The 11,616-nt window shown below is 48.9% G+C and overlaps 2 protein-coding genes across 2 annotated transcripts; one reads left to right on the top strand and one right to left on the bottom strand.

Annotated features, from left to right (window-relative positions):
- Positions 1-3: 3 nt before the first annotated feature.
- On the bottom strand, positions 4-4,139 carry BBLN (bublin coiled coil protein). Its single transcript, XM_041406789.1, has 2 exons — positions 4,001-4,139; positions 4-1,081 (listed from the first exon to the last, which is right to left on the bottom strand). Exons 1-2 carry the CDS (start codon positions 4,086-4,088, stop codon positions 888-890), a joined length of 282 nt encoding a protein of 93 aa, XP_041262723.1. The 5' UTR covers positions 4,089-4,139; the 3' UTR covers positions 4-887.
- Positions 4,140-5,722: 1,583 nt separating this feature from the next.
- On the top strand, positions 5,723-10,308 carry PTGES2 (prostaglandin E synthase 2). The gene is made up of 7 exons (XM_041406884.1): positions 5,723-5,972; positions 6,901-7,095; positions 7,206-7,261; positions 7,853-8,005; positions 8,539-8,739; positions 9,053-9,170; positions 9,553-10,308. The coding sequence occupies exons 1-7, from the start codon at positions 5,754-5,756 to the stop codon at positions 9,679-9,681; spliced, it is 1,071 nt and encodes a 356-aa protein (XP_041262818.1). The 5' UTR covers positions 5,723-5,753; the 3' UTR covers positions 9,682-10,308.
- The last annotated feature ends 1,308 nt before the right edge of the window (positions 10,309-11,616 follow it).

Genomic DNA, 11,616 nt, shown 5'->3' on the forward strand with positions numbered 1-11,616 from the left:
AAGTTTGTTTCAAACTGATTTTAATAAAACACATTTCTTTTAAATAACCTCTTTAACTTTCCAAAAAACTCCTTTAACTCTACGTAAGTAGAACAGTTAAGACTTCTTCAAAAGTGCTGGCTCTAGGACATACTGACAAGATCACAAAGTACAGACCAGACCTCTCGTGCCTTGTCAGAATGTACAGGGAGGGCTCTGCTTTCTATTGCTGACGCTGTGGTGGGGGCTAACCAGGCTGCTCTGCCTCTCCACACCTCGGTCCTTAATGGCAGCTGAAGAGTGGGGCAGTTCCCAGTTACAATGGTCAGAAACACCACCCTGGTAGCTTGTCTTATCTGCTTGGAATGGAGTGGAAGTGTCCAGTGATCTGGAACCATGTGCCAGTATTTTGTAATCACAGTTGATGTGACTAAGGGAGAAGAAGCTGTAGATTCAAGGCCTAGGCCCTCCCTCTCCAGGGCTGTTATCAAAGTTACACTTAGGGACAAGCCTGGAGTCAGGACAGCCCCTGCCAAAGGCTGTAGAGCCACAATACTCTTTGCTTGGATTTAAGGAAAAGAGAGCAGAGATCATTTTTCCACTTTGTGAAGAGGGCCTGCCTGCAAACTTCCTGCATGGGCTCAGGTTTCCTACAACCAGCTTTAACCAGGTGTGAGTGCCAGGTTCATGTTGGGGAGCAGAAAGACCCAGCTCTCCTATAGCCACCCTTGTGCTTCTGCACCTGTCTCACAGCTAAAGGAAAACAACATGGAAATGAACGGCAGGACACAAACACAGAAAGGAACAAGTAACAGACATGAGGCACCTCTGCTATTCAAGTTCTACATTAAATTGGTGACCAGTAACTGTCCCCTTAGCAACACCAGCTGAGAGTGTGTGGTCAGACTCTAGGCAGGAGGCTGGGATCCCTGCACATCAGCTCCTGTGTTCAGCTGCTTGCTCTGCTGCTGGAACTCCAGCCGGGTCTGGCGGTTGGACTCCAGCAGTTCCTTCAAGCAGATGTGTAGGTGATCATTCTTCTCCTCCAGGTGATCCAAGCAGGAGTTGATCTGGTCCAGCATGGAGTTTATTGCTGCATATTCTAAAAGCAAGGGAAATGAGAGACTGAATAATGTAAGTACAATATCACTGCAGTCAGAGCAGGCAGTGAGAGCTCTGGCAAAACATGCCCACAGCATGTGTCTTATTTGCCCCTGGGTGGGTGAACTAAAATGCAACTGCATCCTGCATGTGCTCTGTTCCCTGATCAAATTAGGCCATTGAGAAGCTGGAACACTGGTAACAAGATCTAAGGCAAGGTACCTGGGCAGTCCAAACCCTTGTGGGCACATCTGACAGCCTCAGATCTCACACACAAACAGCCAGCCATAGGCTGAGTGCTGACTGCAACAGTACCAGGTATATCCCAAAGACAAGTCAGCCTTTTTAGCTGCCTTTGGAATCACCTTTCCTGACTGTACAGACACTTTATCAGCACGTTGTAGGGTTCATTTTCTGTGAACTGGGTAAGGCTTCCAGGCTGGGATGTGCTTCACTCAGGCCTGGCTGGAGTCAGGCTGCCACAACACTGCAGCCATCATGGCTGTGGCAGGAGGGGATGAGCCCAAAGGTGCTGGTAGTGGCACAATTATTTCCACAGGAAGGTAAGTGTTGGGCACTGAGTTCAGCCACAGGGTTTTCATACTCTATTAAGGCTTTGGGTACTTCTGATTAAACCTAGACTCACTGCAGATGATCCTGGCAGTTGATTCTCTAGGTACAGTTTCTTATTCACAGCATTGTTTCACGTGCAGCAGTTTCCCTCAGTACAATGGCATTTCACAGTGGGGTGTGTTAGCACTGTTACCCAGCTGAAGAATGCTGTGCTTCTGCAACACTTGCTTTTGGATTGCTCCAAGCAATAGTCACACAATCCTGAAGAAGAACAAAAAACCCAAACTGAAAAAACAGACAAACTGCTGAGGTTATTCAGGACCCCTGGGGAGCAGCAGGGGACCCCAGATGGAGCCAGTCCCATGTTCCTTCCTGAAGGCACACAGCTGGGTGAGTGCAGGGAGCAGAGGTGGAGCTGTGACCTGGGGGCTGATGTTTGTGAGGATCAGGGGCTGCAGGACAGGGAAGGATGCCTGTGTGGGTGGGAGAAGCCCACAGCTCATGGGCTGGGGCTGGCTCCTCTCCACCCAGCTCCTCTGAGCCCAGGGTGACACTCACAGTGCCTGGAACGCTGAGCTGAAGGATGTGGGGAGGGGAGGGAGGATGAGGATGTGCTCTGGGCACCCTAGGAGGGTCAGGCTGTGCTGAAATCCCCCAGACCAGCTCTGCCCCTCTCAGCTGTCCCTCTGCCCCAGCACACCAGGTACAGGCACTGCCATTTCCAGCAGCTTTGAAAGAACTGTGACTATTTAAACATTGATGTCATTTGCATTATTAATAGCTAAGAAGTTTCATTATAAAAACATAATTATCCTCCTTTTCTTATAACCACTTTGGAGCTGTTCAGAGTGTTGCAGCCTTTAATTCTTTGGAGAATTGTGTAATGTTGCATTTGAGCTCATTAATAAAAGTTTGGCCTTGTAGGTATACTTAGAGGTGGCATTATGAGCGAGAGCACTGATGATGTTCTTGCATTTGAAAATCAATCCCACAAACACATGCTTTCCCAAAAGGTGGCAGATATCAGTATTTTTCAAACTGTCAGCATTTTCCAAGGTCCGTGAGTTACAGCTCTTCAGTTTGGTGCACCAAATTCCAGTGCAAGGGTGAGCAGATCCCAGGCAGACATGGTAACTACTTCTGGCAAGAAGTCTGTAATCACAGCAGAAGCTGAATTTTCTCCATGCCTAAAACTCAAATGAACATTATAGAATTTCTTCAGCTTTGGGAAATTAAAAAAATTTAACCATTTAAAAATAAGCTGTAAAAACCTTTGATTGTTTTCCGTTTGTTGCGAGCTTGGTGGATTTTTGTGGAAATATAACTACGTCCCTATTGGAAACACTGAGCAGGAGCATGGCAATTGCCTTAACTCCTCCACATTCTTACAAGAACAGTTGACAAAAAATCAGGTTTCCTACTTGAGATGAAGGAAGAGATCCACAGCCTGAGCCCCACTGGACCAGGAAATAGCAGCAGCCCTTTATGACCAGCTACTGCACACAAAGCCCAGTTAAATACAAGCTGAACAACCCAATTAGTTAGGATGTACATCCAATTTAGTGACTTTCTCCATCACATCCAATGTGTCTCTTAGCTCTTCAAAATAATGAAATACAAATCACTGTGACGATGCAAAGCAGTGAACGCACTTGGGGTGTGCAGAAATGATTGTCCTGTCAGCAGCTAGATCCCAGACACAACTCCTAAAATCACCTGTGTGGGTCACATCTGGGAACAGAATATTTTGGGAAACAGCAGAACCCAACTCCACCATTTAAAACAGAAGAGTAGCAAAGTGCTTACTCTGAAAGAATTCCAGTTTTGAGTGACCTCTACGTCCACATTACCGCTCCGCTGCCGTGTCACTTTCTCCAGGGGCTGGTTCTAACCGGACAGGGCATATCAGAATCGGCATACCCAAGGTCATACCCAGGCACTGCAGAAATGCCCCCAAGTGGAATCTGCCAAGATTAAATTCCCTTTTCCATGCATGACAGCTTCTCCCAGATCTGCCCTGTGGTTTCGAAACCTGAACATCCTCTTTCCCGACCGCACCCGGTACACCAACAAAGGCACAACCATTTTTTCACAAGAAAAAAAATCCATCCCAGGGCAACGCGTAGGAGCTCGCTGCCCCATGGCTGGGTGGGAATCAAGCCCTGCATCCCCTCAGCTGCACTGCCGTGCAGCGGGTGCATGGCTGGCAATGGGCACCGCTCTCGGCACAACATCTGGGCAACCTGGGCACACCTGCGCTCTGCCACCCGCAGCCCAGGGGACCAGGCCAGGCCATCCTGCGCCACGGGATCCCTTCCGAGATGGCGGCCCCGCTCTCCCCACGCACCTTCCTCCTCGAAGGTGTCCCCGCCCTCGTCGCCCTCGTCGCCGGCGCCGCCGCCCAACACGTGCGGGTCTCCGTTGGGCCCCGACATCCCGCCGCGCCCGCCCGCGCCTCGGCGCCGCCCGCACGGCGCGCCCGTGCACGCGCGGGGCCTCCAGCCAATGGGAGGGCAGGGCGCCTTGCGCGTCACGCAGGCCGGCGCTGCGGAGAACTCTGTGGTTAGCGCGGAGGGCGCGGGGCGCAGGCGCGCGGGCGGGCGCGGCGAGCGGCGCTGGGCAGGGGCGGCCCCGGGGGTCAGCGCTACGTTCTCCTTTCCTCGGGGATTTTTCCCAAACGCGTGCCCAACGCTAGGCTGCGTCCTTGCCCTCCCAAGTGTCCTCAGGTCCTCCTGAACTCCCCCGCTTAGGGGCCGCCATCAGCACTAAGCGCTTCTTTCCCCACACAAGTGATGTTCTGTATGGATAAATCTGCATTCTCTCCTTGCGGGCCATCCCGTCCCGGCTGGGGCTTTGCTGCTGAGCTCCCAACTCCAGCCCTGTCTCCAGCTCTGCTTCGTCCACTAAGCGGCTTGAACCAGCCTCAGGTCACCTTCACACTCCTCTTCCCTAAAGCAACGATTCACTTTGCCCTTCCCTGTCTTTGGCCTGGTATCAGCCGCACCTTGAGGAGATCTCATCGCTGTGTGGTGCTTTCATCCCCGGGGGAGAAGACACTGGGATGAAAATAATTAGAACATTGATTCAAGCAGTGCTCCTGAGATCAAGAATTCTGTTATTAACTCGGTATTTGGGACAAAGACAAAAGAAAAGGTCATAATCTCATTTAATGTTGCAGCCACTTCTCCATTCTGTGGGTAATAACCCTGCTGTGCTGCAGAGTCAGGCTCGCGTTGCACTCCAAATAGGGAAATTGAATATAAGTGTAATGAATGGATGTAACCACATATTAATAAAACAGATGATGACTTTCAGTGTGGAGATGTGCACTTGCATTGTGGGTATGTGCTGGTCAGAACCCACAGCCCCACTGGGCAGAGAACCACAGAATCCCAGAAGGGGTCAGATAGGGAGGGATCACAGTGGATCATCTGGTCTCACCTTCCTGCTCAAGCAGGATCACCCCAGCGCACACGGCACAGGATTGTGTCCAGACAGTTCTGGAATGTCCCCAGTGAGGAAGACTGCACACCCCCTCTGGGCAACCTGTGAGGAAGACTGCTCTCTGGGCAACCTGTTCAGGGCTGCACAGGAAAGAAGGGTAACAGTGCTCATGTTCGGGTGGAACTTTCTGTGCATCACGTCCCCAGTGAGGAAGACTGCACACCCTCTCTGGGCAACCTGTTCAGGGCTGCACAGGAAAGAAGGGTAACAGTGCTCATGTTCGGGTGGAACTTTCTGTGCATCAGTTCCAGCCCGTTCCTTTTGTTCTATTGCTCGGCACCACGGCCTCATCCATTCTCTTCCCCCTCTCTGCAGACACTGAAAGACATCGATGAAATCCCCTCAGCTGCCTTTCCTCGCGGCTGGACAGGCCCAGTTCCCTCACCCTGTTAACTGATTCTTTCATTCCCACTTCAGACTCTAGTGTGTTCTCAGATTTGATAATCACAGGGAAGCGGGCCTGCCCCGTGTTAGGTGTCCCGCGCGGGGTGCGCCCTCAGCGGGCACGGCGCCCGAGCCCCGAGCCGCGGCCGTGCCGGGGCGGTGCCGCCGTGCCCGGGGCGGAGCGGCCGCTCTCCGCCCGCCCTCAGCCGAAGATGGCGGGTGCCGGCCGCGTCTGGCGGGTTGGAGCGCTGCTGTTGCCGCCAGCTTGGCGGCTGCGGGCCCCGGGACGAGCCTTCGGCGCCGCGGCGGGACGGGCAGGCAGCAGCGGCGGCGGCGGCCGCCTGGTGCTGGGCGCTGCATTCGCGCTGGGCGGCAGCGCCGGGCTGTGCCTGGCGGCGCGGCAGCGCCTGCGGGAGCACTCGGCCGCTGAGGTAACGCCGGCTCCCCCCGATCCCCGCCGTGCCCTCCCCGAGGCCTGCGGGGACCCCGCTGCGGCGGCAGCCGGCCCCCGGGAGCAGCGGCTCCCCGCGGACCGAGCGGCTCCTTCTGCCCCGGTTTGAGTGAGGGAAGAGCTTGAAATGGTCTGGGAGGCCCCTGGCAGAGCGTTCCTTGAGGAGCTGTAAGGAAAGGCTGTCAGTGAGGGGCTTCCTTGGGGGTGTGGAGCTTTTTCTGCTGCTGCTTTTTCGCAGCACCCGCGCAGGGTTGTGTAACAGTAAATTGTAAATGAGAAACAAAGCGGGGTGGCTGCATTTGTTTAATGTGTGAGGAATGATTGGCACGGCCTGTGGGTGAGGTGTAGCAGCTTTGCCAAACATCCCGTAACTGATGTTCTGGTCGCCCTGGGCTTTCCCTGCCTTGTCCCAGTTGTGCCCAGGTTGGTTAATCCCAGGAATGCGAATTTGGGCAGACACGTGCCTAAAATCAAATGCAAACTCTGCTCTTCCCACCATGTGGCCTCAACAGAGGCTGTTGTGAGGGAGGGATTGTCTTGTAAAGGCTTTATTTTTGTTTATTTGAATATTACTGCAAATGGTTTTGGTTTTCTATAAAATTTTTACAGAATAGAAACCATAAAGGGATAAACTGTCTGGATTTAACTTATTTTTTTTTTCCTGGCTGTGAGTAGGAGTTTCCAGCACATTAAATAGATGTATAGAGCAACAGGTTATTGGTCCCAGTGGATGGTGAATATTTAAATATTTGACGCCATTTAAAGCAAGCATCTGATAGCCAAGATATGCTCATGATCAGATGTTGACACTGAATGTCAGAACATTCAGGACAGAAATCAGGGTGGAAGGAAGGTCGTGTTTATGTTTTTAGCAGAAAATGGAATATTCTGTTCTCTTTTTTCCCCAGCTGCCTGCAGGGAGCCTGCAGCTCACTCTCTACCAGTATAAAACATGTCCTTTCTGCAGCAAAGTCCGAGCTTTTCTTGATTATCATGGACTGCCCTATGAAATTGTGGAAGTGAACCCGATCATGAGGAAAGAGATCAAATTCTCTTCCTACAGAAAGGTGCCCATCCTGCTAGCCAATGCTGGGAGCCCTCTGGTAAGTCTACCTGTCTTGGAGCCTCAGCATGCAGAGGAATAGGTTTTGAAGAATTTCCTTTTCAATTTAACCAGTTTCTTTTAAATGGTTGCTTTAATCCTGTTTTTCAGCAATTGAACGACTCCTCGGTGATAATCAGTGCAATAAAGACCTACCTTGTTTCCAGGTAAGAAAACAGGGTAATGAGAGAAGAGCTGAATGTGGAGGGCCCAGGTTAAGTAGAGATTTAGAAGAGTGCTGTAAGTCTCTTGCTGACCTCAGGCTCTGAAGCTTTGGGTGACCTGAGCCTGGTTGTGATATTATGGGTGATGCCTATATATGTTGTGATGTGTGTGATGTAAAGCAAAGCTTGTACCTTTCAGAAGTACTTTCTCATCTGTGAGATTCTGTTTGCACAAAACCTACTTACATATGGACTAGTGTTAATCCTGGAACTGATCTTACAATTAGCCAGTTATAACATCTAGAATGAAATGGCATTGTTGTGCCTATGGTCTGTCGGTTAGGTCTGCTTGAGAATGGTAGGAAGTTTTATGTCTGCAGAAATTTTTGTTCTGCCACAGACAAAGGTATGTGCACTAATAATAGTTATTTTCAAGTAGCTATTCTAGTATTTTTTTTTTCAAATAGAATCTGGAACATTGTGCACTTACTTTTAGAATAATACATTTTATAGTGTGTATCTTTCAATCTGGCCTTTGCTCTTGCTCCTTTTTTGTAGGAGCCAGATCAGTGCTAACTGTGTTTCTTTTCACAGGAGGAATAGCTTAGAAGAAATCGTGTCCTTTTATCCAGCTGTTAAAACAGTGACTGAGCAAGGCAAGGAGGTGCTTGAGTATGAGAATAAATACTGGCTCATGCTGGATGAGAAGGAGACCAAGAGAGTCTATCCTGTCAAAGAAGTGAGAGTGTAAGTGCTCTTCAGTTTCTGGGCTCTCCAATTAGGGTCACAGCCTGCTCCATATATACTCAGGGTTGATGTAGATGTAAAATCCCATTAGGGCTGACAAGTCTTGTCACACCCCTGTTAGTGTTTCAAGCCTCATTATTTGGTTTGCTGTGTTTGTTAGATAATTTAAAACAAAGCTGTTAGCCTAGTTACCACCACCATGGTCACACAGGCCTTCAGCTGCCTCCAGTTTTCTTCCTGGCCTTTCCTTTGTGCCACAGAGGATTGCTATTTGAAGGAGTTTCCGTTCCTGCTTTATTTCTCATATTGGGCAGAGAACCTAGTGCCCTATCTTAGTCTTAAATTCAGTTTGAGATTGGAGGAGCCTTGCCAAAGATAATGATGCTGAGTGTGTTATAGAGAGGTCACCAGAGTACCAGGGTAGGAGTGTTTGACCTTGGAAAGATCTCTGGCTAAGGCAACTGTGATCCTGCCTCCTGTAGCCCTTCTATCTGTACCTCCTTCACTGAGTACTTTCTTTTGACTACTTGCAGGGAAGAAATGAAGTGGAGAAAGTGGGCAGACGATTGGCTTGTTCACCTCATCTCCCCCAATGTTTACCGCACCCCCAAAGAAGCCTTGGCATCTTTTGATTACATTGTCCGTGAGGGGAAGTTTGGCACTTTGGAAGGTCTCTTTGCCAAATACGTGGGGGCTGTTGCCATGTTCTTCGTTAGCAAGAGGCTGAAGAAAAGGTTGGTATCACTAAGCACCAAGTACACAAGAGGAGAAATAGCTCCTCCTTAGCTGTGAACCCCTTAGCTGTCAAAGGGCAGAACCTCGGAGTTTTAAACGGAACCATTTAATCGTGTATGAGTAACAACTGTACTTCTGTAACTGGAGGTACTAAACCCCTCTATTCATCCACTATTTAATTACTGACTGCCCCTTCACTCTGAAATTCTGCCCTTACTTGCAAGCCAAGACCAGCCCATAAGGTGAGAGGTGATAGAAGGTTAAAGAAAGAAACAAACTTTTGTGTTCAAACTGATTCTTCTCTTTATGCAGACACCAGCTTCGAGATGATGTCCGAGAAGATTTGTATGAAGCAGTTAACAAGTGGGTGAAAGCTGTTGGCAAAAATCGACTGTTCATGGGTGGGAACCAGCCAAACCTCGCTGACCTGGTAAGGGCTTCATCCCTGTGGTTATTGTCAGGTGGATCAAAAATCATCCTGCTGCTCATCTCTGTGAAATGGTTAATACAAGTACAGGCAGAGAAGCTGAGCTACATGAGATACACTGTCCTTTGTGCAGTAATACAGTTCTCACATGGTGGGGACTTCCCCATAACTGCACGTAGATCCTGATCCTTCCTTACTGTTTCCTCATGGAAAAACATGCATATTCTTAATTACCTTTCTGCCATTCACTCCTTGCTAATCAGAAGGATGGATCAGATGGCAGGACAGGGGAAGAGCCATACTGGCTTGGCTGTTGAGACACTTGTACCCTAAGCCATTCTCCACTGCTTTCTCAGTGCTGTTCTGACCTCTCTGCTCCTCACAGGCAGTGTACGGCGTGCTCCGGGTCATGGAGGGGCTGGAAGCCTTTGATGACATGATGGTTCACACCAATATTCAGCCTTGGTACCAGCGCATGGAAGAAGTCATTGAAAAAACTGGAGTTGCCATCTGATGCCAACTGCAGCTGCCCCCCTGAAGTACTTGCATGGTGAAAACTTCAGAAGAAATGGCTTCTATTTTTAGAGTTGACTGGTCACACCTAATGGACTGACATGTGGGCACAGAGAGCACCCCGCTCGGAACATCATGTTGCTGTGAGAAAAGGGTCCAGCTGGGTGTTTGTAGAAGGATGGGGACAGGTAAAAGAAAGGGATTTTGGATGCTGCTGGAAAGGAGACACTCTGAACTGAAGAATGCAGCAAAAAGGCTTCTTTCATACAAGAAGCACCCTCAGAGCAGGTTACTGTAAAAGCAAGGTGCTCTTGGCTGGTGTTATGGCTGTGTCAGATGTAGGCCTGACCAGCTTTTGCCTCATGCTGTCTTCTGCTACTCATCCATGTCACCTGAAGTGTTTTCCTGACTGAGACACTGGATACTGTTTTTTAAGTGACAATATTTCCTGCAATAGAATCTTGTAAAGCTAGTGCTAAGGGGACTGGAGGAATCTGCAGTGCTGGAGAAGGCACCCTTCCTCTGACAGCAGCGAGGCTGCGCTCTGCTTTCTCTCTTCCATGTAAACGGTTCTCTCAGGATTTGATTCTGTACGGTCTGCAAGGATAAAGGCTGGCTTTATTCTGTCTCCTTTGTGAGATCTGTGTTCTTACCTTACCCTTTGCACCCAAAGAACATGGCCTACACTGAAATCACAAATGCAGAGCAGTTATTGGAAAGGCTTGTCTTGCATGAGATCTCTCTGGTATATCCCTGAAGATCAGTTTGTTCTTGTTTTAGGAAAAGAAGGATTAAGAGCCATCTGCATGGCCAGGAGATCTCTAGATGTTTCTGTCATGCAAGAGTAACAAAGGATTTGCTGAGGTGGCAGTCAGATTAGGAGCTGTACCTGCAGCTAAATCTTCTGAGCTGTGCTGGGTGGAATCATAGAATGGTTTGGGTTGGAAGGGACCTTAAAAACCATCTTGTTCCAACCTCTGCCACGGGCAGGGACACCTTCCATTAGACCAGGTTGCTCTAAGCCCTGTCCCACCTGACCTTGAACACTTCTAGGAATGGGGCAGCCACAGCTTCTCTGGGCAAGCTGTGCCAGTGCTTCCCCATCCTCACAGGGGAGAATTTTTTGGTAACATCCCAAGTAACCCTGTTCTCTGTCAGTGGGAAGCCACTGCCCCTTGTCAAAGTCCCTCTCTAACGGAAGAAACCTTATTTGTCATAGCAAGTGATAATGCAGGTTCAAATGTGAGTGGCCCTCTGCACAGCCCAAGTATCCTTAATTACTACCTTGATCAAGTACTGTTTCCCTAGAAGAGCAGGCAGGTTTCAGGGAATCTGATTTGTTGTGATATTTCAGGTGCAGCTGAAGCTGGTCTGTAAATAAAACTGCTTGTCCAGTGTGTGTTCAGGGAGAGTGCCTTTATTGGTTAAAACAATGGTGGTGATAGAGATTTGGGGTTTTTTTCTGAATGGAGGACTAGTTCCAAATTCAGTCTGACATTGATCATTGAATTATGATCTGACATTGAAGGGAGAAAGAAAATGTTTACAGTACAAATGCCTGCGTGGCTGCTTTGACTCCTCTTTAAACTGTTCTGTACTGAAACTTGTGTTCCATAGTATCAACAGGCAATGTTCTTTTAAAGAATTATATAAAGCATGCATAAACAGGAGGTTGAAGAAACCCTTGATGATAATTTCAGCATCCACCTCAACCTGAGAGGGAGGAAGAGATTTTCATGTTAAATGAGGATCTGAAGCACCAAGGGCTCAGTGATTCCACTTCTCCTTGCTGTGGTACATGAATCAGTCCTCTCAAGATGAATATCCATAACACTAACATGCCAATAATATTACATTAAATAAAGATTGTTTCAGGATTTTGTATCACCTTTTATGGAGTCTTAGAATGTTAAGGGATTGGAATGGACCTTAAAGA

This window comes from Onychostruthus taczanowskii, unplaced genomic scaffold, assembly GCF_017590055.1.
Source record: "Onychostruthus taczanowskii isolate IOZ18803 unplaced genomic scaffold, ASM1759005v1 scaffold25, whole genome shotgun sequence".
Classification (NCBI taxonomy): domain Eukaryota; kingdom Metazoa; phylum Chordata; class Aves; order Passeriformes; family Passeridae; genus Onychostruthus; species Onychostruthus taczanowskii.

Excerpts from the sequence above, each read along its gene's own strand:
- BBLN (XM_041406789.1), bottom strand. The coding sequence starts at position 4,088 with ATGTCGGGGCCCAACGGAGACCCGCACGTGTTGGGCGGCGGCGCCGGC. Across the intron at positions 1,082-4,000 it reads GGACACCTTCGAGGAGGAAG|AATATGCAGCAATAAACTCC; the intron begins GTGCGTGGGGAG and ends CCTTGCTTTTAG.
- PTGES2 (XM_041406884.1), top strand. The coding sequence starts at position 5,754 with ATGGCGGGTGCCGGCCGCGTCTGGCGGGTTGGAGCGCTGCTGTTGCCG. Across the intron at positions 7,096-7,205 it reads CCAATGCTGGGAGCCCTCTG|CAATTGAACGACTCCTCGGT; the intron begins GTAAGTCTACCT and ends CCTGTTTTTCAG. Across the intron at positions 8,740-9,052 it reads AGCAAGAGGCTGAAGAAAAG|ACACCAGCTTCGAGATGATG; the intron begins GTTGGTATCACT and ends CTCTTTATGCAG.